This window comes from Cervus elaphus, chromosome 5 (assembly GCF_910594005.1).
Source record: "Cervus elaphus chromosome 5, mCerEla1.1, whole genome shotgun sequence".
Taxonomy (NCBI): Eukaryota; Metazoa; Chordata; class Mammalia; order Artiodactyla; family Cervidae; genus Cervus; species Cervus elaphus.
Window position 1 is genome coordinate 95,165,273 of NC_057819.1, and position 27,092 is coordinate 95,192,364.

Here is a 27,092-nt window from a genome sequence, read left to right on the forward strand (position 1 = left end):
GTGGGAAGCCTGAGGCCCGGTGGCCAGCCACGTCCTGCCTCTCCACCTCTGCCTCCTTCATCATGCCCTGGGGATGCCCAGGCCCCTGCCTGCCCTCATCCTCTCCTGATCGCCTCCTGTGGTCAAGGTCCTCACACACCCTGTCCTTCAAGCTACTCACTGACCAAGTGAGAGGCTGACTCCTGGTTAGAAGGAGTGTGCTTGTGTGTGACCTGAGAGGAAGGGTGAACAAACTGTGCCATCGGTGACCTTGGACAGCTGTGGATGTCTTGCTAGTGTGAGAGCATCCTGTCTGGCACTCCTAGGAGTGAAGCTATGTGTCCTGCTAGGCTGGGGGCTGGGAGGTGCCCTGGGTCCCCTGATCACTTTGGGGGCGTGTTTGTATACCCTGTTAGGTGTGCTGCGTACAGGGGTGCCCTGAGTCCCCTGACCGCCTCCACGAGTGCTGTTAGGGATGTGTGTGTATTGGGGGGTTGTACAGTGCCACAGTAGCCTCAACCAACTCTCTATGGGTACGTGTGTTCTGCAGATGTGAGCAGTCGGCGCTTCCGCCCAGTTCTGCACACGTTTCTGTGCGCTGGAAGTGTCCTTGCCCACCGGCGTCTGTCCTGTGTGAACGGAGCCCAGGAAGTGCGGGCACGCGCGGGAAAGTGCGGGTGTGCGTCCTGCGGGTCCCTGCTCAGCTCCGCGCCCGTCCTGCGCCGCGTGAGTGGAAGGCGCCGAGTGGCCCTGCCCGCCGAGTGCGCGCGCAGGGTCCCGGGCCGGCGTGCGCGCCGGTGTGAGTGCCAGTGAGTGCGGCGCCGCTCGGCTCGCTCCGCTCCGCGCCGCCCGCACACTCGCACTGATCGGCGGCTGCCGGTGACGCGGGCTGGGCCCGCCCCCTGCCTGCCGGCCCCTGGCACTCACTCGCGCCGGCCGCCGCCGAGCAGGCAGCAGCCGCGTCAGGGCCGTCCGGGGGCGCCGCCAGCTATGCCCGCAGCCCCCGCCGCGCCCCGCCGGACCTGCTGAGCCGCCCCCGGGCCGGGGCCGCGCCGGGTCGGGCCGGGCCGCGCCCGGGCGGAGCCGCGCTGCCTGCATGACCCTCCGGCGGCGCGGGGAGAAGGCGACCATCAGCATCCAGGAGCATATGGCCATCGACGTGTGCCCCGGCCCCATACGGCCCATCAAGCAGATCTCCGACTACTTCCCCCGCTTCCCGCGGGGCCTGCCCCCGGACGCCGGGCCCCGCGCTGCTGCGCCCCCGGACGCCCCCGCGCGCCCCTCCGCGGCCAGCGCCGGCCGCCGCAGCCCCTCCGACGGCGCCCGCGACGACGACGAGGATGTCGATCAGCTCTTTGGAGCCTACGGCGCCAGCCCCGGCCCCGGCCCGGTCCCCAGCCCGGGGCGGCCGCCCGCCAAGCCACCCGAGGAAGAGCCGGACGCCGACGGCTACGAGTCCGACGACTGCAGTAAGTTTCCCACCCGCCAGCTTCTCGCCCCCTCCCCTGCGCGGCTGCTCGCGCGCCCGCCCGCGCCCTCCCTCGGCTCCCCTGCGGTCTCGGTTCCTCCGGCACACCCCCCCGCCTGGTGGCAGTCCCCGGCCGCGCCGTGCGCTCTCCGCGCGCCCAGCACACACAGTCCCTCCCCCGAGCAGGTCCGAGAGGTGGGAAGTTTGGGGGCGCCCCCTGGGGGTGTCCCATTTCCAGCGGCCGGCTCCCCGGAGCCCGCGCCGCGCCCCCTCTCGGCCCGCCCGCCGGGAGCCCCAGCGCGGGCGGCGGCTTTTGTTCCCTGGCAGGGCGGAGCTGCGCCCCGGGGAGACACCAGTTGCTGCCGGCCGCGCGATCGCTCCCAGCCCCGGAGCACGCGGCGGATCGGCCCCGCAGCCGAGGGTCGGGCTGGGCGAGAGGCGGAGAGAGCCAGGGGCCGGAGTCGGGCGGCCTCCCGGGTGGGCCCGGCGGCCGCAGAGCGCGGCGGCTTGACTGGCGCACGGGCCGAGGACCAGGGGACCATGGGGCCCGCTTGTCCTTTGGAAAACCCTTGGTGGTTCCTCCTCCCACGTTCTTTGGTCCCGCTGCGCTCGACCCGGCCGCCGACCTTCGCCCACCTGTTACACCCGCTTCCCGGGCCAGTAAGGGCCCCACCCCCACCCCAGCTTCCTCCTGCGGGCTTGAGCCCCGAGCCCCAGGGAATAGACAAGCTCCCGGGCCCCCGGGGCCGAGGCCCGGCCGGCTGGTGCTCCTGGCGTCTTTCTGGGCTCCGAGGGTGGCCGCCCCGCCCGCCCCGGGACTGGAGGGGAAACCGAGAACGCCGAGGTCGCGGTGCGGTGCCGGTTGGATTTACGCGGGCCGGGGCCGGGGGCAGCGTTGCTCGCCAGGCCCCTGCCTGGCTGTAGCCCCTGCCGCGTCACCCTCAGAGCTAGAAAACCCGAGTCCAACGTCGGTCCTGCGGAAGGTGTGGACTTTTCTCGGGGCAGGGGTCGCTCGCCCGCTTCGCCGAGGCTCGCCCGGTCCCATCCCCCACGCAGCTCAGCGAGGGCGGCTGCGCCTGGCTCGGGTGTCCACATGGGCCTCAGGCTGGGGGTCTGGAGTTTCCCCAACATAAAATGTGCCTCTGCAAGCTGACAGTGGGGGTTACCAGCACCTCGGCGGGACGCGGTGGGTCCAGACCTGTCATCACCCTACCTGGCGAGGCCCAGGAGGAGAGAGGAGCCGGGAGGCCTGCCAGCCCTGGGTCGGGTGGGTCAGAGCCGGGCCTGTGCTGGGAAGCTGCCGGCTCTGCATGCTCTTGGGCCTGGACCACAGCCCTCTGGCCAGAGCCTGGCATGGGGATGGGGAGCAATCCTCTCCCTCCATTTTCCTGCCAGCCTGGGGAAACTGGGTCGGGAGAGTTTATTGCCCTCCGGGCTGTGCCCTGGATCTTCCTCACCCCCAGTTCCTGGCACCCTGGGCCAGGTGCACCCCCTCACTTGCTGTGCCTCTGGGCAGGCGGAGACCCAAGTCACCCCTTTGCATGCCCTGAATCTTCCCTGGGTCCAGAAGAAGGGGTGGGGCACTTGTTCCCATTTCCAGCATCTTTCCTGCTATGCCAGGGGAGCAGGCGAGCAGGGCAGGGCTTCCACCCTAGCTTCAGGCTCTCCTGGTGCCACCCGGGCCCTCCAGAGACATACAGCTAAGAGATGAGAAATCAGGCTGTTTCTTTCGGCTGTCCCTGAACCCACAGGCAAGGAGGGGACCAGAAAGTGCAAGACACGGGCCAGTTGCCCCATCATCAGTCCATCAACTCAGCAGTCCTTCACAGAGCACTGTCTTCGAAGCAGAGAGGGAACAGGGCTGTGGCTCCAGACTCAGAGCTCATTGTCCTAGCAGGAGGCAGACGCACTTGGGGTCAGCAGTGTGGGGCAGTCGGACACAGCCTTGCCAGCCTGAACCCGTGGGCTGGCCACACCCATGTCACCAGGGCACTCTGCTGCAGAGAGCCAGGGAGACGGGTGTGTGACCGAGCCAGGGCCAGCTTGAGCCCCCTCATTCCCTTCAAGGGGCTGCTGCCCCAGGCTTAGACCCCATCAGTGGCCCAACATCCCACCTTGAGAGTGGAGAAATCTGGGTTCCGGGGTGGGGGGGACCAGGTTCTAGGGTGGAACCGTTCTCCACTCAGTAGCCCAGGCCTCACCTCCCTCTCAGCTCTGACAACCAGATCCCTACAATAAGCCTAAATGATTCAAGCCAGATGGTTCATTACGGCTTTAGCCAGGGTTATGCTATCTGCTGCCCTAATTATTGGATTATCTCCGTTCTAACAAAAAGAAATTAGGACGGTTGCTCTGTTGTCCAAGGCCGGGAGTGAAGTGCTGTTTACTTATTCAGCCTTTTTTCCCCTTCTCTTTAAAGCCCATCCTTGATTAAGTCACCGCAGGGCACAAGCACAAAATTGACAGGCTCCCAACTGATCTAATAGAGGAGCGTTAACAGGGTGAAGATGCAGAAATGTTATCATCAGAGGTGTCCCTTGTGCCCACGCCCTCCCAGTGACCCACAGAGTGGCCTGGCTAAGCTGAACTCCGCTGCTTGCTGCCCTTCCAATGGCCCTGTGCCCCCCCTCACCTCCACACATGCTACTCCCCTGCCTACAATGCCCTCCTACCCAGTCTCCACCTGTAGAAACTCAGTCCATCCTTCAAAGCCGTAATGACTAGAATGCTTTGGGGTTTCTAGGTAACAGAAAATTCAGAGTGCCTCAAACAGTGAGGACTGTTGAGGTCGTGTGGGACTGGGGCAGATTCACGCCGCCACTCAGCAGCAGCACCAGTGGCGATGGTTCTGTCTTTCTCCACTTGGCCACGTCCTTTTCCTCTTTTTTTTTTTTTTAAATTTTATTTATTTATTTTTTGGCTGTGCTGAGTCTTCGCTGCTGCATGGGCTCTAGTTGTGGCAAGTGGGGGCTACTCTCTAGTTGCAGTAGATGGATTTCTCATTGCTGTGACTTCTCTTATTGTGGAGCTCAGACTCCAGGGTGCACCGGCTTCAGTAGTTACTGCTCCTGGACTCTAGAGCACAGGCTCAATAGCTGTGGTACAAGGGCTTTGTTACTCTAAGACTTGTGGGATCTTCCCGGATCAGGGATCAAACTCCTGTCTCCTACTCTGGACGGTGGATTCTGAGCCACCAGAGAAGTCCCACCTTTTCCTCTTAGGCTGACCCCCCTCATATAACAGTAAGATCCTAAATTTGATGAGTTTCCACTCCCATGTCTCAGTTTAAAAGTGTGGAAACCTCTCCCCAGGAAATCTGTCCTTTTGTCTCTCGGGCCAGAGTCGCATCTCATGGCCGCGCTTACACTGGCCCCTGCATGATTCATCCGGGGCTGAGTCAGGACTGATGCCCACAGAGGCCTGGAGCAAGGATGGAGCAGAGGAACCATCCGGCCCAGAAGGCCCTCAGCTGGAATCATTTCCCTGTCCCCACTTGCTGATTCCCCTTCTTTAGGGCCCTGTCATATTCTCCCTGGGCCGTATTTCCACACACTCAGCCTTTCGGGACCAACTAGGTGTCTGGCACTGTGCCGAGCATGGAGGTTGCAGGGTGCCTGAGACGCAATCTCTGCCACCAGGGAGTTCATGGAAACGGAGACACACAAATAACCCAGCAGTGACGAGTCAGGAACCCAGATGGGAAGCGCCGGCTTGCACGGAGCTCTCCCACAAAGCGGGTGCAGTGGGAGGAGGGAGAACCCAGGCTGGCCAAGTGCAAGGAGGAAGAGTCCAGTGGCTGGAGCAAAGGGAAAGAGGATGATGAAGCCCAAGTGGTCATATCACAGAGGGCCTGAATGCCACACCAGGGAGGTTGACAGAGTCCAGGAGGCAGTGGGAAACCTTTGAACCATGTAAAGTAGGGGAATGAATAGGTTTATATTTGGGGGGGGGTGGCAATTTAAACTATTTATTTATTTTTGGCTGTGCTGGGTCTTTGTTGCCGCAGGCAGGCTTTCTCTAGTTGCGGCGAGTGGGGGTCCCTCTCTAGTTGAGGTGCACAGGCTTCTCATTGCGGAGGCATCTCTTGTTGCGCGGAGCACGGGCTCTTGGTGCACAGGCTTCAGTAGTTGTGGCGCGCGGGCTAAGTTGCCCTACGGCATGTGGGATCTTCCCGGACCAGGGGTTGAACCCGTGTCCCCTGCATTGGCAGGCGGATTCCTAACTACTGGACCACCAGGGAAGCTCATGAGTAGGTTTATAAAAGTCCTCGCCCTCTACCTTGAGCACCTGGTAAGCAGGACCATGAGATGTATGGCTCATTCCTCTTTGTTCCCCCTGCAGCGTCTGGTCAGTGCCTCAGTTTCCCCAACTAGGAAATCCTTTCAACTCAGACTTGATCATTTTCTGTGGTTCTTGCCATGGTGGTTGTTTTTTTTTTTTTTTTTTTAATATTTGAGAGGATGACATTTTTCTTAAAAAGAGAAACAAAATCAGGGCCAATTTCCTATTCCCAAGGGTGATTGGATGAGGAAGGTCCAGGTGCAAACCAAGGTCAAAATGATGCTGACAGTCTCCATCAGCCAAGCAGAGGGATGTTCTGCCTTAGAGGAACTGACAGGAGCTGAGCTTGATTTTCTCTGAATTAGCCCCATTAAAGCTCTATAATTATCAACAAGCGGGTGACAACTCTCAGAGGCCCATTAGTGACCAAGCCTCATAATTTATCCAAGGATGTAAACTTTAGCCAGGACATGTGATTTGAGTGGCTGGAGGGCAGGACCTTGTGGCCCACATGGACAAGAACCTTCACCTGTCCTCAGGGCCCGCTTCACCTGCCACAAGCCCAGGGGGCCTTTCAACTCAGAGGTCCCTCTCGGGTGGCAGACCAGCCCTCCCTGTGCCCCAGGAGCAATTCTGTTTATCCCTCTTTTTTCTGTCCCATCCTCTCAAGAGTTCAGCTTAACAAAGTAGCAGACAGAAAATATTGGAAGCCACTAGGCTTTTAAGGCAGGAAGGAGCAATCAGGATGGAAGCGAAGAGGCCTGGATTCTGCATCCAGCTTTCCTATGCCACCCTGGCCAGATCACCTCCCCTCTCTGAGCCTCAATTCTCCAAATAGGGAATAGGAAATAAAGAGCTCTCTGAGAGCTCCACCACCAGCAAGTCTCTAAAAATGGCGACTGAGCTTCTATTTCTAAACTATTATTTCTTCTAAAACTTGCATTGGCATCTGAAGAAATCTACCAATCCTGTCCTGGGGCAGCACTGGGCTTGCTGTTCCCTCCCGGGCAGTGATAAAAGCTGTCGGTTTTATTGAGCGGTGTTAGGCCCCTCCTTAAACACAGGTGTCTGTAAATCCAGTGGAAGGAACCCCTCTCCCTTCCTGGAGCTGAATTTCCCAGTGGGGGCTCTGCCTGCTGCTTTGTCCTTCTCTGGGATGAGGAACTGGGCAGAGATTGTGAACTGTGTGGATTCTGTGGTTGCTGTTCTTCTCTTTTAACTGGAGGATAATTGCTTTACAATGTTGTGTTGGAACTGTGTGTTTTAATCCACGAGCATCACACCACATCTCTGCTTGAGTGAGCAGCCGGCGAACGAGTTGGTTTGGATAGACCAGCCTTGTGAATTTAACATCTGCTCATTGCTGGTATCAGAGGTGTGGTCCCTGCCCTCCGGAGGCACAAGCCCGCACGTCAGACCTGAACAGAACAGTAGGCTGATTTACTGTCTTGCAAAGCCAAGCGCTTTAAAGGCTGTTACTGCAAAAGCCTGGAGAAGCCTGGGCCTGTGGCTGTTAGTTGTTACAGGTGAGGTGATAGATCCCACCCTTACAGCACCCTCACCTGCCCTGCCAGCACGGAGGCAACCTAGCAAGCAGGCAGCAATAGGCCAGATGCGTGCGTGCTCAGTCACGTCCGACTCTTTGCGGCCCCATGGACTGCAGCCCGCCAGGCTCTTCTGTCCATGGGATTCTCCAGGCAGAAATACTGGAGTGGATTGCCATTTCTTTCTCCAGTAAAATCTGCAGGGATCAAACCTGCTTCTCCTGCATTGGCAGGTAAATTGTTTACCGCTGAGACACCTGGGAAACCCAATAGGCAGGACTAAAGCATGCTTACTCCACTCGGGGAAAAGGACTCTTGGTTCCACTTAAGGCCTTGTTGAATTTGAGTTTAGACACAATTTTAACAACTATTCTCACCTGGTTTCATAGAAGAACCAAGTAACCAGTGACTAGGAGGTAGCACTGCCTATGCGACCAGGGGCAAGTACTTTAACATAACAGGAGTTTCAAGCGGATGTCAAAAGAGGAGGCAGAAAAAAAGTCAAGAAAACCTCAGAAAGAGTGGCCACCCAGGATCGCCTGGTGAAGGACTCGTCTCACACACCCTTCAGTGCCCGGGCTGGGACTCAGACACAGAGCACAGTTAGCCACAGTCATGGCGATGACTCAGGTTGTTCCGAAAAGTCTAAGTGACCGTTTGTGTATTCTGCTCACAAGAGCCGGGAGGGGAGCGATCCAGTTCAGAACGAGTTCATTCCAGGAGGTGTCTCAGAGGGGCGAGTACGCTCATCTAGAAACATCACCTAAATGGATCTGCTGCTTCTATAATTATCTGCTGAGTACTTTCCGCACCCCAGGCATGCCGTGAGGTGGATGCTGTTGTGTTTCCATTTTGCAGATGAGGAAACTGAGGCACAGAGAGACTAGATATGCTAAGGTCACAGAGCAAGGAAGTGCAGGGCCAGGGTTTGAACCCAAGGTCAGACCTCAGAGGTCAGATACCCTACAGGTGCCCCCGCCAGGCAACGACAGAGACACTGAGCAGGGTGCCTGACCCTGTGTTAGGAGCAGAGATGCTAGACAAATAGTGGCCAGACTTGGCCAGCAAGCTGTGGTTTGCTCTAGACCCATGCTGGGCAACTCCTGGCCTCCCCCTAGCATAACTCCAACCACCCAGCCCCCTGCCCTCTAAGTGGTCCTGTGGTTGAAATGCCCATTCTCCCAGCCCCACTCTGCACTGGCCAACTCCTACTCATCTTGCATGGCTCAAGTGAAGGGTCACTTCCTCCAGGAAGCCTTCTCTGATGGCCCCAGTTCACATCAAGCTCAGGAATCCTCCATCAATCCTGGCCCACTGGACTTTGTTGTGGCAAATCCTTGTCTTCTGTTCCTCCTGTTAAGCTGTGCTTTCTTTGGAGCAGGAACCTGCCTTCTGATATCTTCATTCCTCTGTGTGTGTGTGTGAGTGTGAGCTTGCTCAGTCACTCAGTCATGTCTGACTCTGTGACCCCATGGACTGTAGCCCGCCAGGCTCCTCTGTCCATGGAATTTTCCAGGCAAGAACACTGGAGTGGGTTGCCCTTTCCTTCTCCAGGGGATCTTCCCAACCCAGAGATCGAACCCACGTCTCCTGTTGGCAGGCGGATTCTTTACCACTGAGCCACCAGGGAAACCCATCTTCATTCCTAGAGCCTAGCGTGTTGTGAACACTTGGTAATGAGTGAATGAATGGGAAGCCAGTTGACCAGCAAGCAGGGTCTGGGCTTCTAAAGACATCCTGTGAATGTGTGTCTCGCGAGGGAGACTTGCCCCCGAGGTCCGCCCTCACCCACCACCCCCGCCTTTATACCAGGAGCCACGGTGGCATGAAGGGCCACAGCTGCTGTGTGTGACGGTGCCCAAGGGTGGCAGCTGCATCCAGTCATGGCCGCACCCACTGCCCGGCCCTTGGGAATCCCTCTCTGCTTTTTCAGCGGCCAGGGTAGCACCGTGAGGGCCCAGCTCACTCTTGCCCAGGGCCCCCAAGGGCCTGGAGAGACCGGGGGCTGCAGCCCCAAGTGCTGCTAGCGGGGGCAGTGAATGGACCAGCCGGTCAGCCTGGCCCAGGCCTGCAGCCACCCAGAGCCTGACGCCTCTGCCTCCTCGCACAATCCTGGGACAGATCACAGGCCAAGGGGAGCCGAGGTGTGGAGCCCAGGCCAGCAGTCGCACCAGGATGACAGGAACCCCTTTAGCCGAGCGCCCGGCACACATGGCCACACCCTGCACCAGCTGCCGGCCACGAGGCGTGATGCAGGGGTCGGAGGCCACCACTCACGACATCCGGGCGGTGACGAGCCTAACCCCACTGAGCCTTGGCTCCTTCCCAGGGTGTGGGGGGGCTGGACAGGTAGTAGGTGCCCAGTCAGTGGCAGTCAGCATGGGCACCGTGACACCTCGTCCGGCTGCACAGGGCTGGGTGACGCTTTCCCCCGTGTGGCCCCGAGGTGACCTGAGCCCTCCTTGTCCGCAGCCGCCCTGGGCACGCTGGACTTCAGCCTGCTCTACGACCAGGAGAACAACGCGCTGCACTGCACCATCACCAAGGCCAAGGTAGGCCACCGGCGGGCGCAGGGCGAGGAGGCAGTGCTCAGCTCAGTTACTCCTAAGACATTGCTGCCTCCCCTGCAGGGAGGCTTTTCAGGGGAAGATAGGATAGAGAAGCCGGAGAGGATGAGAGGAGGAGGGTGGAAGGGTAGCATTTAGGGGCCTAAGGCCCCCAGAACTGGGGAGCTGTCGGGCAGGGAAGGGCAGGCGGGGTGCTGGCAGGCCTATCTTGAGGGTGGAGAGGAGGGGTTGGACGTGGACGCCTCCAGCCCAAGGTTCCCAGCACCTGGGCCTCCCGCCTCCCTGGGGAGGCTCTGGTCACATGGGCCTGAGTTTGCTTTCTTGGGGGGGCGCCGGGTATCTGAGCCCCATGGTCCCCTGTCCTGGGCTGGCCCCTGTCAGCTCTGGTCTCAGCCACGCTGTTCCCTTCATCCCCACCGCATCGCTCCCGCTGGGAGGAAGGTGCCCAGGCTGATGTTCTCCCGCAAGGTAAGGGCGGACACACCGCCTGGTAGAGCCTCCCGGTAGAGCCGTGGAAGGGCCTGGTCCCGGCTCCGAGCGGGGAGCCTCCGGCATTGCTGCCTGGGCCCAGGCCCCCCCACCAGCCCCCCAGCCTGCCAGCTTCTCTGCCCCTCCTCCAACCCTGCCTGTGGCTCTTGCCCATCCAGGGGGCCAGCCGCCTGCTTCTGCCCTGGCTGTGCCCCTCCTGGCCTGGGCCACCGTGGTGGGGTGAGTAGTGTCCCCGGTGGACCCACACCATCCCCACCCCACCCTCTCCTCCGGGGTCTGCTCTGGTGGTGGCGTGGCACCTGCCTTCCCCGCAGGCCTCCAGACCCGCCTTAGGGGCAGAGTTGGGAATCTGAAGAGATGGAGGGCAAAGATGCACGGCCCGGGCAGACCCTGCCCTTCGCCCACCACCCAGCTGTGTAGATAGAGGTTGTCCAGGCCTGGGTGCTGGGAAGGGGCCCTGGCTGCCAGGCCGCTCTGGCAGAGCCAGCCCTCCTCCGCACCCACGCAGACACTGGGGCCCCCCGTGCTCTGTGCCCCGCTGTCCCTACCAGACTCTCGAGGGGCTGCGTGGGTGTACTGGGGTGTGTATAGGTATGTGTGTCCACTTAGGGTTGCTCTACTCACAGCATTGGAGGTGGGGGAGCCATGGCAGCTCCCCAATCTCCGGCTCACCCTCTGCTGGGCAGGAGGTGGTGCAGGCGTGGGAGGAGCTAGGGTGGGCTGGGGTGTGGGGAGGAGCCCCAGAGGGTAGGAAGGCTGAGGCTGACAGGGGGCGCCCCTTGGGTGTCTCTCAGAGGACACCAGATGCCCCAGCAGTGGACCCTAGCTTGGCCACTCGGTCTGTAAGTGAGTAGAGCTGCCTCAAGTTTGCTCATCTGTAAAATAGGGTTAATCGTCCCCACCTGTGTGTTGTTGTGAGCATTAAATGAGTGAGTGCCTAGTATCTAATGCTGTCCTGGAGCACAGGGCCTGGCGGAACACACCCACCCACAGCAGAACTGGGAAGTTCCAACTTTGTGAGAAAGGGTAAGAGGTGTGTGTTGGGCAGGGTCACCTCTTCCATGGTGCACACAGAGTCACCCAGCCAAGCCTCGTTCTGGAGTCAGCCCTCCTGGGCAGGGCAGAGCTAGAGCCCAGGCAGCTCCAGGCCCAGCTCAGATGCCCCACCCCACCCCAAGCGACTTCTCTGGCATCCTCAAAGGGCCCAGTACAGACTGGAAGCAGGGCAAATGCCCCAGCAGTAGGCCCTGCAATAGCATCACCTCCTCGACTCCCATAACCACCCTGGGACGTGAGGACTATTAACCCCTTTTACAGATGATAAAACTGAGGCTTAGGAGGCAGAGGCCTCCTCACTTACCCAGATGATAGGTGCCAGAGCTGGACCTGAATCCTGGCCATCCTGGTGCTAAAACCTGTGGGCCCCTTCCTGGTAACCAGGCAGTGCTGGTTAGAAGTTGGAAGCCCCAACGTCAGATCTCAGCCCCCACCCACAGGCTCCTCTGAACCAACGTGGGGAGTGGGGAGAAGGGCCTCAGCTCCCCTGGGAGGTGGGGGAGCGGGCTGGTCAGCTTGCGGTTCGTCTTTGGATGAGGTGGTGGGGATGTCACCTCCGCCCCACACACATCACCACTCCCTCCCTGCATCCCTGTGAGCCATCCCAGGAGAGAGTTTCCAGGAACAGGAGCAGGCACGAGGTCAGCTGGGCGCCCTTCTGTGGTTCCGTGGGCTCCCTGGCTGTGCACATTTGATGGTGGTTGAAAATGAGTGAGGGGTGCCCTTTTGCAGAGGGACTCTCCGCGGCCGGCCAGCTTGTGTGGCCTCCGGGGACACAGACGGGCAGGGCCCTGTGGCCAGGCCAGAGAGAAGCAGAGCCTGGTCTCCAGGACATAACAACGTTCCCCCGTGGCAGCAGAGGGAGGTGTGTGCATGGGTGGACAGGGGCTCACGAGGACTTAGGATCAGTAAGGAAAGTCACAGGGCTTGGGGAGCAAGGGAAGAGGGTTCAGGAAGAAGGAAGGATCTGACCACAGCAGGATAACACAGCCCTCAGTCAGAGAAAGGTGAGTCACCTTTCCTCCATGATTAGAAGACAAGAAGAAAGAGGCCGACCTGACCGAAGACACCCCGGGGTCATCTACGCAGACTCAGACATTTGCGGGGGTGGGGGGCAGGAAATTGCACCAGCACTGAGCCATCCTTGCTCCCCCGTCCTGGGGGTATGGGGCAGGGGTGCTTCTGTGAAGAGGTCATGAGTGGACCCAGCTATGAGGTCCAGAGGCCTGCTGGGGCCTGCTGCCCCAGGTGCCCGGAGGCCCTGGCTGCTCTCTGTCCCCAAGCCCCCACTTATACCCTCTGCTGTTCTCCTCTGCCCAGGGCCTGAAGCCGATGGACCACAATGGGCTGGCAGACCCGTACGTCAAGCTGCACCTGCTGCCAGGAGCCAGTAAGGTGAGGGGACCTGCTCTGGGCCTGCTGACCAGCTGTGCCTGCCTGGGACCCAGGCTGGACTTGGGGCACCCAGGGAGCCCCCAGCTCCCACACCCTCTAGGCCTCCCAGGGAACCTCTAGTCAATACCAGCTGCCTGCTGAGTTGGGGAAACTCCCCCAGAGAATTTCCAGGCAAGCATTTTATAAGAAACATCTTCATCTGGATGTTAATACTATGTGCAAACAAAGGGTTCTGTGACCAAGTAACTTCAGGAAACATTATTAAACCGGTTTCCTTACTGCAGGACTTATCAGAGCCTTTAATGCCCTAATGGGCAGCTCTGTGATGCTCCACAAGGGGGATGGAGTGGTCAGCATCTGCCCAGATCATTTGACAACAGAACACTTGTTCCCGCACCAGATGACCTGATGAACAGACCAGGCCAACAGGTGCATCTGTGAAAGAAGAAATTTTTTTCCTTAAATTAGCTATTAACAAAAGCATCAAGGTGGCCCTCAGCACTGGAAGATCAGAACTTGATTAGACTTCTTTCATACAGCTTACAGTTGAGTGCAGTTTTCTTTGTAGTGTCATGGGAAGAAAGGTCACATCGTCTTTTCAGAAGTGGGTCCTTCCTTGGCCTTGGGAACCCACAGACATCGCAAGGCGTGAGGTGGGCAGACCCCATGCCAGGGCACTCAACGGGAGTCCATCAGCTTTGCTTCTGAGTAGAGCGCAGAGCAGAAGTGGAGGGACAGGGTACACAGGACCCGAGTGCTTGAGCCCAGAGCCTGGTGGCTGGTGTTCTTATCCCGGCCTCTTTCTCAGAAGCCAAAGTAGAGGACTTGCTTCCTGGCCCGCGAGTGACCTCATAGGAAGTCTCAGGAATGGGGGCGGCCCCTGGACAGAGGGCCTCCCCGGCCACTACTCCGCACAACTGGGTGGCCCTGCCCCCAGATGGCCACCCAGGCTGAGGTCTGAGTTCCCTTGGGGCCCAACCCCCCTGGATGAATGTATTTATAGGTCTGGGGGTCCCACTCGTCCAGGGGAGTCACCCCGGAAGGGAAGGCAGGGCTGTGGGGAAAAGGACACTGGCCCTCCTCCAATGCCTGGAGGAGCAGGCTCCCCCTGCAGCCTTGCATCCTCATGCTGGGGGTGGGGCGGGGTGATCCCCAGAGCTGTGAGAGCCACGTGGCCCCAGGAGGGGGCTCCATGGCCGAGTATCCCTAGACTCCTAGGGCCTGAAGTCAGCAGTACCTGCTGTGGAGTCCTAGGGGCCTGTCGTAGGACTGACCCCTGACTTAGGGCAACATTCCGTAGAGCACAGTCTCCTTATAGACAGGGGCCTGAAAAGCAGGCTGAGAGAGGTGGTCGTTATGCCCTGAAGCCCTCACAGAGGGTACGGAACCCACTGGTCTCCACAGAGCTTATGCAAGTCGGGGAGCTGGGACTCGAACCCAGGGCTGTCTGGGTTACACCACCGCCCAGCTCTTACCATCCAGTTCCGCAGGGCGTGGCTCCCACTGGGCTAATATGGATTGGCAGCATGCCTGCCTTCCATCCTGGAGGCTCCAGGGAGAAGCTGTTTCCCATTCCTCTCCAGCTTCCAGAGATGCCCCCTTGGCCCAGCTCGTGGCCCCTTCCTCTGTCTTCAAAGCCGGTGGCAGCTCTCTGACCTTCTGTCCTTGTCACACCTCCCTCTGCCTCTCTCTTGCCTTCCTCTTCCACTTTTAAGGGCCTGGTGATGACATGGCCCACCCAAATCATCTGCCTGTTGTATAGATGTTTTTTTCCTTTTGCAGGGCCGGGGAGGGGGGAGGGCCTGCACCATGGCATATGGGATCTTAGTTCCCCGACCAGGGATTGAACCCATGTGCCCTGCAGTGGAAGCTCAGAGTCCTGATCACTGGACCGCCAGGGAAGCCCCTTTGCTGTTGTAAAGTCAGCCAACGAGCAACTTTTGCCCCCTGCTTTGCTAGGTTCTGGGGGATTGGGACGTGTGTGGGGTCGTTACACTGCCCACTGCCCTCCTTGATGCCCAGAGGCTCCTTTTTGCTCTCTCCAGGCGAATAAGCTCAGAACGAAAACTCTCCGAAACACTCTGAACCCCACGTGGAACGAGACCCTCACTTACTACGGGATCACAGACGAAGACATGATCCGAAAGACCCTGCGGTGGGTGAGGCCGCCCGGCCACCGGCTCCCCCACCCCGCCCAGCCTTGTCCATGGGGCTGGCCCTGCCCACACACCCCCACCCGCCGCTCGCAAACCCTCCCTGACTTTGGAAGCAAACTGAGAGGCCCCTTGCCCTCCAGGATATCCGTGTGTGATGAGGACAAATTCCGCCACAACGAGTTCATCGGGGAGACCAGGGTGCCCCTGAAGAAGCTGAAGCCCAACCACACCAAGACGTTCAGCATCTGCCTAGAGAAGCAGCTACCGGTGAGTCAGGCTCTGGAGCCGTCCAGGGCCCACGCTGCCATGAGCGCAAGGCCAGGAGCATTTTTTTTAAATCTATTTATTTTTTGCTGTGCTGGGTCTTCGTTGCTGCGTGAGGGCTTTCTCTAGTTGCAGCGATAGGCGACTACTCGTTATTGCAGCACACGGGCTTCTCATTGCAGTGGCTGCTCTTGTTGCAGAGCTCAATAGTTGTGACGCAGCATGTGGAATATTCACGGACCAGGGATGGAACCTGTGTGCCCTGCATTGGCAGGTGGATTTTTAACCACTAGGCACCCCAGTGCACCAGTCGGGCAAGCCCCCAAGAGCATTCATTGAGCACCTACTCTGTGCCTGGCATGGCTGCAAGTGCTGGGGAGACAGATAAATCTTCCTGCCTTCATGAAGCTTGGACAAGAGCCAGACCAAAAATGAAATAAACCACCCAAATAGATCGAATGTTCAGCAGGGATCGGGGCCGAGAAGGAAAGCATGAGAGGGTCGATGGGTTAGATGGGTGCCCTGGGAGGGCTCACCTGGCAAGCGGGGAATATTCTAGGCAGAGGGAGCCACAGGTGCAAAGCCTTCATGGAAAAGTGTTCGGCCTGCAGGAGGCACAGGCAAGAGGCCAACTGAGGGGGGCAGAGAGAGCAGGGGGCAAGGGGTCCTGGGAGCTGAGGGCAGGAGTTGGGGTTGGGGAGACTGCGAGGACTCCAGCTTTATCCCTGAGTGAGATGGACCACGGGATCGTGCTAGGCGACGGCCAAGCTATCTGAGGATATTTTAACGGCTCCTCAGGATGGGAGGGAGTGGAGGGCGAGGGTGGGGAAACCAAAAGTGCAGAGGGAGGAGCAGGAATAGGACCTGGGCCAGGCAGCAGAGGAGCCAGGGAGAAGGGCGGAAGATCAGCATCCTTAGGTGTGGGGCCTAGGAGGATGAAGGGTCATTCACTAGGATGCAGGGGACCGCGGGAGGAGCAGCTGGGGATGCTCGGATCTCAACTGGAATGTGTTAGGCATGAGGTGCCTGTGAGATACCCAGAGGAGACAGAAAATAATTCTTTCCTAGAAATTGCAATTGTTTGAATGTGTCAGAACCAATTTTGCCCCCTGGCCGCGTGCAGCAGCTGAGCCCTCCCAGTCTCTGAGCAATGTTCCCCTCCCCGCTTCCCTTCCCTTCCCTCTCCCCTCCCCCTTCACTTTTCCTTCCCCTCCCCAGGCCTGCCTTCACCCACTTCAAAAGTACTGGGAGAGATTGGCCAGGAGGTCCCAGACCGGGGGCCCTAAGAAACCTGGGGCTTCGGGGACTGTGTGGTGAAGTCCCACAGAGGACACAGTTCCCTCTGCCCAGGACAGTTCCCCATCAGAAGCCTGGGCAATGGGAAAGCTCTAGAGGACAGAGCCCAAGGGTCATCCCCTGAGTGCCTGTACCCACCTAGGGCCCTGCTCAGCGCAGCCTGGCCTGGTTAAGGCCAGGAACAACTGACCTGAGGGCAGAGCTCCCGCCCAGGATCCCAGCTCTGTATTTCTGCATAACCTGAACAAACTGTACTCCGTGGTCACATTCTCTCCCACTCCTAGGCATGTGTGTGATGGAGATAACCTTTTAGGCGTTATTATTAGTCACTAACCGCAGGTGACCCAGTTTCTCCAAATGATCTATGTCACTTATAAAAGGCAACATCAACTCCTGCTGGAGTTGTGTTCCTGAGTTTTGATTCCTGATATAAACAATCACCTGTGTGGTGGTGTTGAATATGAATTGTATGTGAGCAGTGTGTGAGTGTGCAAGAGTGTGGAATGCATGCGTGAGGACCTGTTTCATGCACAGGGGATGTGTTTGAGAGTGTACATGCTTGTGCCTGGGGCATGATCAAGGCCTTGCTGAGCCTCACTTGAATTTGCCAGGATCTCATTGGTCCAGTTCAGAGACCCACAGTTGACAAGGGTGCAATTTGGGATAATTACTCGGCAGTAAAGATTCATTTTGATGATACCTCATAGATTTTAGAGAGCCTTGTAAACCTTATTCATTGTTCATAAATACTGAGCAATGTCCCAGTTCAAAATGATCTTTATGTGAAACCATCCAAAGTATATCCCACCATAAAAAAAAAAAAAACAGCTGAAAGTATCCCAGCTCATTATACTGTTTAATTTTCACACATCACAACTGGCACAAGAGCCGTGGTTTAGTGAGGCTGTCACACGCGAAGCCCGAGGCCTGAGTGACAGGTGGTTGAATCTCCCCTGCCTCCTCAGACCCATGGGCACCGACCGGCTGAGTACGATGTGGAGAAGTGGCCACGACTGCACTCAGGGAGAATGCGGTGATCACCTGGCCATGTCTGCCCTGGGTGTGGGGCGGAGGGGGGAATGGTCCTTCCTTCACCCCACAGGATTCCCATCTTCAGAGAGGTGCAAGCGTGGCCCCGGCCCACGAGGGGCCACGTGAGGTGCTGCTTCAGTGCCAGGCAGAGGAGAGTCGAGGCCAGAGAGGCTGAGTGTGAGAGGAGCCTGGCAGAGACGCCTAGAAGGGGCCCTCAGAGGTCATAGGGCTCGGGCTGGGTGGACAGAGGGTAGGGGACCGGGGTTCCTGGTGAGCATCAGCTGGAAGGTGGAAATGGGAGGTCTCAGGAGGGCGAGGAGTGGTCTCAGGATGCTGGCTGGGGTAGGGAGGGGCCACTCGGTGAGACCTAGATTTGAGGTCTGACTCCAGGGGCAGCTGCTGGGCCGTGCCCCACCCACCTCCTGGCTGCCCCTGGGGTTGGACTGTCTCCAGGTTCTCCCATTGGGGCCCTCCTCCACCCTGAGGCTCCAGGAAGCACGTTCCAGGGGCCAGGGGCCCAGTGAACCATGCCCCCCCCCCCCCCCAACCAGCACCCACTGGGCTCCACCTGGCCTGGGCCCGTGGCTGCGGGAGGGGCGGGCAAGGACAGCTGAGTGACGGCTCTCCCACTCCACAGGTGGACAAGACGGAAGACAAGTCCCTGGAGGAGCGGGGCCGCATCCTGGTCTCCCTCAAGTACAGCTCGCAGAAGCAGGGCCTGCTGGTCGGCATTGTGCGCTGTGCCCACCTGGCTGCCATGGACGCCAACGGCTACTCAGACCCCTACGTGAAAACGTGAGTGGGCGGCCTCTCCTTCCCCACAGTCTCACTCTAGTTACCGAGAGGTGCAGGCGTTGCAGTGAGTAGTTTGTGCAAGTGATTGTGTGAAGCACAGGGGGCGCTGTGCCCACAAGGTTCTTCTGTGCTCCATGGGTTGAATCTGGCCAAACCCGTTTCCCAGATGAGGAAACTGTTGCCCACAGAAGCTGAGTGGCTGCCCAATCCGTGCAGAAAGAGCAGTTCTCTCCGGATGGCTGGTTCAGGTCTCTCTGTGATTGTGGGGCCCAGGAGGGGCCGTGAGCAGGCTGGAGGAAGGGACGGCAGGCTGGGAGATGCAGTGAAGGGACTCCATCAGGACTTAGGGCTGAGCACACGGGGGCAGTGCTCTGCCACAGGCGCAGGTAAGGGTCCACCCAGCCCTGCCAGGTGGGGCTCGGGGTGGTGCTGGGGGGATGCTGACTCGGGAGCTCCAGAGCCATGAACCTGGATCAGGACAGGCTGTGATCAGAGCCCAGAGAGGAGCTGGTGGCCATTCGGAGAGGGATGAAGCAGGTGGTTGGTGGGCGCCATCTGTGCTTTGGGGCTCTCCACTAGCAAAAGATGGATTTAGTCTGAGTTCACAGTCGTTTGAGGCTGTCTTGAAGGTTAGAACTTGGGGAGGAATTTGGCTCAGCAGAAAGGAGGTGTTTCTGCTCAGGGGGAGGGACAGAGGAGTTACGATATAGTTAAGAAGCAGGGACGGTCCTGGCCTCGGGGGACAGTGAGGAGGCTCAGGTGACAGAGGCCATCACAAGGACTATGGGTTTCCCTTTTAAAAAACAGTGAGCTGGGCCCCAAGCTCAACCATTAGCAAAACTGACTTCCAGTGGATCACAGACCACTGGGAGAGGAAATGCTGTCCTAGCTCAGAAGACAGACTCTTAAAACCAGTGGAGGGAAAGTAAGCGATTCTGGGTAAGCTGGGAAGATGTGTACACTCTGTGGCCACATTGCTTCCCTGCCAGGTCCGTGGGGTCCAGAGACCCAGGCCCCGGTGAAAAGCTGCTTTTGCTGCATTGCTTGAGAGAGCCATAAGCTGGAGACAGCCCAATGTTCATCAGCAGAGGGAGAGATGAATGAAATGTGGCGTCTGCATACAGAGGAGTACTGTGCAGTTGAGGTGAATAAATGAGGACTGGGTGGATTAACGAGGACAGCTATGCCAAGCGTGCCAAGCATGCCAAGCCCAGAGCAGACTGTGGAGGGGAGCACGCAGCCTGACCCTGTAGGGATGGTCTCTGGGGAGGGAGGACGTGCATCTACTTGTATCTGTGATGCTAGCTTTCCTAGGGAAGAAAATAGGATCTGAAGCCAGGGTGGTGTCAAGTTTTTAAAACGGCTCAGTGCCCACCGGCCAAGTTGATAGGAATTCCAGGGTCTCAGGCTGGGCTACCCGGAAAGCAGGGTCTCACCGGCTACAGCGGAAGGGCCAGCCACCCCCTAGGGCCAGAGAGAGGCAGCTCTGGCGGGGCCTGTCCACCACGCGTGGGCCCCACCCCGCTGGCCACAGGCTTGTGAGTCCCCGGGCCACTGCAGCCACGCCCCACCCTCCAGCCATGGGCTGGGTCAGGGTGGCCTTTCAAAGAGGGCAGCTCTGTGGGGGGCCCCATGGAGCAGAGGGAGGCTCCCAGTGGCCTAGAAACACCTCCATCTGATTCAAGTTCCCTGGGTGACATGCAGGGGACGGCCACTCAGGGCTCCCCATCTCTGAGAGGCCCCTTCACCGACCGTGGGCCTCCTCCTTGCTGAGACTAGGGGAGATAACAGGCACAGGTTTGAGATGCTGAGCAGAGCGCCCGGGGCCACAGGGAAGAGCCAGGCAGAGGATGTTGAAGGACAGGGCTAGATAGAACAAGGCCTTCTGTCAACACCCTTATTTTTTATGAACTTCATCCCAGACGACAGCTGCCTCAGTCTCCCCAGGCTAGACGCTGACCCCAAGTCCTGTTTTCCGGGGCTGATGATGGTTAGCAGTCATCACACGTCCTGAGTAATTACTGGGTGCCAGGGCTGGGCTAGGCCTCGTGGACCTTTCTACGCGGCCCTTCTGTTACCTTCTCCAGCCCTCTGGTGTCTACCAGAGGGCTCAGGAGGGCAGCAGTCATGGTGCAGAATAGCCAAGGTGGCACTGGTGGGGGACTCCAGGAGCCCGGCGGCCAGGGCAGGAGGGGTCCTGACAGGGAGGGAGGGTGAGCAGCCACCGATGGGAGTGCTCCTCACCCACACAGGCCGCCCTCCCTCCGGGAGCCAGCACAGACAAAGGCCTGGGGGCAGGACAGGGGACGACCCCTGGGTCGCGTAAGGGTCTCTAGATGGGCACCGGCTGCTGGGGGCGTGGGGAGCCCGGGACAGCTTCCCTTCAGGGGCCTCCGAAGGCGGGGCCTGGAGACGCTCCCACAGCCCGGGACCCCCATCCCTCCTCCTTGCCCCCAAACCAAACAGGCAAAGAAAGATGAGTTAAGAAACACATGGAGGCTTGTAAGGAACTGAAGAAATTCACCATCTCTGGGTCGGGGTTTATGGGAACCCCCACTTGTTTAAAAAGACATCTTTATCGAGGTATAACTTACACCCAGGTTTCTCCCTCTTGCTGTGGGACTGATGTATATAGTCTCGTTACCACCACTTCAGTTAAGACACAGATACCAAGGCCCCAGAAAGGTGCCCCAGGCAACTGTTGATTTTTCTGTCACAATAATTTTGCCTTTTCCAGACTTTCTTCTAACACAACTCAGAGCCCGCCATGTGGTGTGTGCACCCAGAGTGCAGTCTGTAGGTCTGTACTGCCGAACACGCGTCTGTCAGATCACTTCCTCCAGAAGTGCGCCGGGGTGGGGTCATGTCCGATTTTTGATAGCTATATAAAGCTGCTAAAGAACAGGTTTTTGTGAAGACCTATGTCTTCATTTCTCTCCCCACGCCCAACTTTTGTCAGTACATATTTTCCAGTGTCTCTGTAATGAACCAGTATGACTTACGTAATTACTATCCCAACTTTTTTAAAAAAGTACACAGAAAGGCAACAGTGAGATCCCACTTTCTGCACTGGTCCCACCCGGTGCTGGGCACCAGGAAGCTGGTGGTGGGGCAGACAGATTCTAGTGTCGGTGCAGGGACAGGGTGAGCGGCTCTGCAGATGAGAGAGCCTGGCTTCTGAGCACCAGCCTGTGCCGGGCAGCTCTGTGAGCTTGGTGAAGTCCCTGCACCTCTCTGAGCCCCAGATGAAGACCACTGTTCTGCAAGCAGGGATTTCTTTTCTCTGCAGGAAGCACTGTTGGCAATGCCCAAAAGACCTTTTTCCCTTCCAAAGCTTCAGTGAGGCAGCAGTGACACATCCCAGGGACTAGGTTAAAAACCACTGTTACACACTTAGAATTTGCATGCTATAAAAATGCATCTTTCTTATCTCTATAATCTGCTATTAAAAACAGAAAAGCTCTAGCAAGGGACCAACTCTGCTAAAAATGTTTTTCTGGCAGGAAATGTGAGCTTTGTGAAAATTAAAACTTCCAGAAATCAGGGAAATCCCCTTTCCTTGGGGAACAGAGGGGGCTCTGTGATGTCAGGAGCGGGCTGTGAACAGAGGTCCAGGTGATGAATGACCCACTTGCTTCTCTCACTACACTGCCCACTCTGGTCAGCGCGCCACAGCTGGTCATCAGGAATGAACAGAAGTCTCGCTCCCGGGACAAAGCTCTTCCAAGCCCTGGGGGCTCCGTGCGTTCTCACAGCCTCGTCTCACCCTCTGCCAACCTGTTGGTTATAATTCCAGATACCTGAAGCCAGATGTGGACAAGAAATCCAAACACAAGACAGCAGTAAAGAAGAAAACCCTGAACCCAGAGTTCAACGAGGTACAAGGGGCTGGTGAAGCCATGGGAAAGCCACTCCCTCTCCCCTGGGAGTACTGAGTTTTCCAGGGGTCACTGTGGGAGCTGGAGGGTGGGAAGCGGCCCACAGGAGAGCCCCGAGTCGTGAGGTGGGGGAGTCGTGGGAGGAGAAGTGAGGCCAGGCTGAACCAGGCTGAGGTTCAGATGGAAGCGAGGGGAGGCCTGCAAACCTCTTCAGAGGATGGAATTGATAGGACTAGTAGCCATGGGGGATGTGGGGCCTCAGGAGCCCAGGGGGTGGGTGCAGCTGGAGAGGAGCTCAGAGGAGCGAGATGAAGGAGAGGAGCCTGAGTGACTCAGGTCCTCAGGCCGAGGAGGTGCTGCCAGGGGGTCATTGGATGTGGAAGCTGACGGGAGGGAAGGTTCCACGGAGAAGGGAGTGGTCAGCAGAGTCAGACCCAAGAGCGGCCCAGGCCGCCTGGTGATAAGGGGCCTCTTGGGGATCTTGGAAAAAGGCAGCTTCAGTGACCAAGGGGCAGGTGGTTGGAGGGAAGGGGGCCCCTGAGGATCTCAGCCAGGCTCTCAGAAGTGGGTGAGACGGGCGAGAGTCCGTCACAGCAACTACTGCACCCTGGCCAGCGGCCGACTTCCAGGCCCTGTGGCATTGGCCACAACACTCCCCTTCTGTCCACCAGGAATTCTGTTACGAGATTAAGCATGGGGACCTGGCCAAGAAGACCCTGGAGATCACCGTCTGGGATTACGACATTGGAAAATCCAACGATTTCATTGGTGAGAGGCCATGATGGGAATGCTGTTGGGCAACGTGCCGGTCCTAGGGCAGAGTCCTGAATCAGGCCACGGTGCAGCCTGACCCTGCGTGACAGAGGAAGGAACAGGCCTGGCAGGGGTCACAGAGCAATCTGTGGTAGAGCAGGGGAAAGGGTGAATGACGGTCAGCCCTTCTAGGCCGGACTCTGAGTCCTTGTGGCCCCAGATTCCTGGTGGGCTGGGTGGCTGTGCACGGTGGAGCTGCCCGCCGGAACTGCTCTGGTCCTGGGGAAAGGAAAGGCAGGATAGGATCCTTGGGCCCTGATTAGGGGGCTGGGGGACAGTAAGAGGGTCTAAGAATGTGGTGGTCAGAGCACTGTCTACCCTCTGAGCAGGTGGGTAAGGTAGATAGGCTGGCCTTGCAGCACAGGGCCTGGGAGGGTGTTGGGGGCACTGTTCCCAAGGGACCCTGAGAGTCATAGGTCAAGTGTCCCGGGCTCCCCTCTGCAGGCGGCGTGGTTCTGGGCATCAACGCCAAGGGAGAGCGCCTGAAGCACTGGTTTGACTGCCTGAAGAACAAGGACAAGAGGATAGAGCGCTGGCACACACTCACCAACGAGCTCCCGGGAGCCGTGCTCAGCGACTGACCCACCCCGCCTGCCCGCCGCACCCACCCCTGCCTGCTGCCTGGCCCAGTGCAGGCCTGGCCCTGGGCTTCCTCGGCTGTCACTCAGGGCCTCGGCCCCCACGTCGGGGGAGATCCAGGACACCTGCTCGGACGCAGAGCCACTGCAGCCCCTCCGAGGGATAGTGGGGGCGGTGAGCTGGGCCTGCTTTCAGCCCCCTGAGGCCCAAGAGGCCTGGGTGGAAGAAGAGGACCTCAGTACCCACCCGGAGGAAGTAGATGGGGCCATCCAGAGGACAGGGACCCTCCAGAGGTCAGCAGCGAGTTGGAGGGACCCCAGGCTCAGAGGGGCAGTAGGGGAAGGAGATTTGGGGTAGGACAGGACTCTGAAGAAAGTCCATTCCCTGAAGGAGGTTCTGACTTCGGCTCTGGCACAACTCAGTGGGTGGAAAAAGTTCACCTGAGAGCCAGGAGTCTGGTGAAGATCCTGGAGCTCCCTGAGAACATGGGCAAAGGGCGAGTGCTTCTTCACTCAGTGATTCTGCAGGCCCCTGGGGAAGAATGAGACCCAGAGCCTGCCCTCAGGGAGGTCCCTGTCTAGTTATGGAGCTAAAAACAAACCCTTACTACAGGGGTATAAGGAATGCCAAGGCCAGCCTGACCCACCTACCCATGCTGTGGACTCTGCTGGGAGGGCTTCCTGGAGGAAGTGATATTTCAGCAAGACCTGGAAGAGTGAGTGGAGATTCTAGGCAGACAGAGGAGGAAGGGCACTGGAAACGGTGTACAAGGCCTGGAGAGGAAAGATGATGGGCCAGGGAGAAACTGTCTGGATCCAGGGTCTCTCCTGGGAGGATGGGGGAGAGGCAGGGTTTGATAGGAGGGGGGCAGGGGCACCCAGCCCTCCCGCATCCCACCCCTAGCTGCCAGGCCAACTGGGCCTGTAGCCATGGGGGGAGTGGCTTAAACTGATATTGACGGCAGGGTCAAGTTCCTCTCCCACCTTTTATCTTCTTCCTCCTGAGGAAGCTGGAGGATGGATCCTGCTTCTCGTTGTTCCCAGCTTAAGCATCAGGTCAGCTGTGGTCAGGAAGAGAGAGTCACTTCTTCGCATGAAAAAAACCAAAAGGCCTCCTCTCCTCACCCTCCACTCCCTGCCTTCCTCCACCCTCCCCATCCCAGGCCCTTCCTTCTGGGTTCAGGGTTGGAAAGGGGAGAGCCCCCAGCAGTTGCCTCTGCATCCATTCCCTACTGAGATCCCTCTCAGTACTCAGCAGCCTCCAGGGCCTTGTTTCTGGGAATGGCTGGCTTTGTCCTCCAGGAGCTGAGAGCCACCTTGCACCCTGGCTCAGGGTCTCCAGGAAGGGATTGAGGGCATCAAGACTCTGGGGCCCAGGCCTAAAGCCCCCAACTCTTCCTGCTGACCAAGGGGCCTTCAGGAACCCTGGATGAACAAATGCAGAAACCAGGAATTTCTGTGTTCAGCCCGTCACTGCACTGACGGGAAAACAGAGCCCAGAGAGGGAAAGTGATCTGCCTGAGGCCTTCCAGGTCCCCTGCCTCACCCCCGGCCCAGAGCTCTGACACCACACCCACACCGACGCTAGTACAGGGCTCACAGGGGCACTGGGCTGGACCCTCTGCTGCAGACACAAAGCGCATCACCATCTGAGGCCCGGGGGCGGGTGATGATATGAATCCCACCAAGTGCCCATCAGCCTGTTTTCATTTTCCAGGGAAAACAGGACTCCAGCCCCCACACAGTACCTGGCAACCTTGGCTGATCACGGAGTCTTGCTTTCCCCTCTCTGAGAAGGCTTTGTGCATGCTGAGGGTTTTTACAGTCACCATCTTGATGAATCGTCACAGGCCTGGGAGATGGGGTCCATTTGACAGATTCAGAAGCAGATTCAGAGAGGCAGAGTCTGATTTTGAGGAGCCTTGTGTCTGGGTTAACTCTGGCTGTCTTCTTAGCATTGCCTTTTGGGGGACTCTCTCATTCAGAGAGGAGCTTCACAAACTCCCTATAAACACATGTAAATGCTGAATGGCCAAGTTAGAAGCATACTAGAGCCTCACCTAGTACAACTTCCTTATTAGACACATGGGGAAACCAAGGACCCACAAGTAGAAGGGGCCTATTCAGGACACACTTGGGATAAGAGCCCAGGACACCGGGCACCTAGTCCAAGGCCTTCCAACGCCTTAGGCTGTGCAAGTGCAGACTTGGTCCTGAAAAATGGTCCCTGCTGACCACAGGGACAGTCAGGCTGGAGGTGGGGCTTGAGGACAGCTAGCCCAGGCAGAGGATTGGGTTCTTGGGCTGGAGGCCTTCCAGGGAGTGACAGAACCATCCCTAGGACCCTGGATCTGTTCTGGACCCCTTACAGCTTGTATGTCTGTTAGAGAAAAGTGCTTTGAGAAGCTGCGGCATCGGCTCTGCCTTTGACCCCAAACTGACTTTCCTCTGCTCTATCAGCCCCACAAAAACAGGGAATTTGACGCCAAAAAAAAAGTCATTCCGAAGTCAGCTGTCAATAAGCGGGTCACTGGACGGGGCATCCATCTCCACCCCCACCCTCCTACCTAGTCTCCGCCCCGCCCACCACTATTAGCCAATTCCCGACGGGCCCGTCTTCCAACTCTGAAGCGGTAACCTCCTGACCTCTAGTGGCGAGAGCGAGGAACTGCATCTCCCGGCCCGCGCATGTCCTCCCTTTGTTCCTTCTCCAACCGACAGAACCTCCCGATGCATGGACTCTGGCTGTCTTCGACGCAGACTCGTGCACTGCTTACCACCGTTTTGCTATCATGTGGCGACTGCAGAAACGGTCCTGAAACTGCAGCCTCCACACACAATTTTTGTACTTTCGTCCGACTTACCCGAAGGTGTCCTTTTTAAGTCTTATTTGTTAATATTTATAATGACATATAATCCAAAGTAAATGGAAACATTCATTGCGATCATATGAGCTCGGGAGACTCATCTTAATGGATCTGAATAGGTGGGCAGGAAAGGACGAGAGTCTGGCAACAGGGACTTATTCTGCACATTGTCCCATTCACTCTGCACCAAGAACTCACTGGAGGTACATGCCCACATTACAGACGGGGAAAATTTTTGTACGCAATCACAGCTGGTAAGTGACAGAACCAGGAGTCAACTCATGCCTCCCAAAACTACTTCTGCTAACCCTAAAGCATTAGGCCAACCGCTGTCAGGTGTGAACTCTAAGGGCAGCCACTGGTCTAGGCACCCAGGGCAGATTGGCAGCAAGATGGTCGATGAACAGTAAATGTATGTTAAAAGATGATCGTGTGGGCAAGGGAGGTTGGGCTTAAATAGGAAGGTGAGCTGGGCCTCCAGAGAAGGTGACTTTTGAGCTTAGACTTGGAGGAGGTGAAGCGGGGAAAACTCTGGAAGACGTGAAGTGTTCCAAGCATGGGGACCAGCCGGTGCCCCTAGAGGTGGGGGCAGGCTTGGTGTGAATTGTAAGACCAGTGGGAGTGGGGCAGGCTG

The 27,092-nt window shown here is 58.1% G+C and overlaps 1 protein-coding gene across 1 annotated transcript; it reads left to right on the plus strand.

Moving 5' to 3' along the window:
• The first annotated feature begins 925 nt into the window (after positions 1-925).
• Positions 926-26,541, plus strand: DOC2B (double C2 domain beta). Its single transcript, XM_043903318.1, has 9 exons — positions 926-1,448; positions 9,745-9,824; positions 12,705-12,779; positions 14,825-14,934; positions 15,076-15,202; positions 18,165-18,322; positions 22,119-22,200; positions 22,872-22,968; positions 23,458-26,541. The coding sequence occupies exons 1-9, from the start codon at positions 1,076-1,078 to the stop codon at positions 23,592-23,594; spliced, it is 1,239 nt and encodes a 412-aa protein (XP_043759253.1). The 5' UTR covers positions 926-1,075; the 3' UTR covers positions 23,595-26,541.
• The last annotated feature ends 551 nt before the right edge of the window (positions 26,542-27,092 follow it).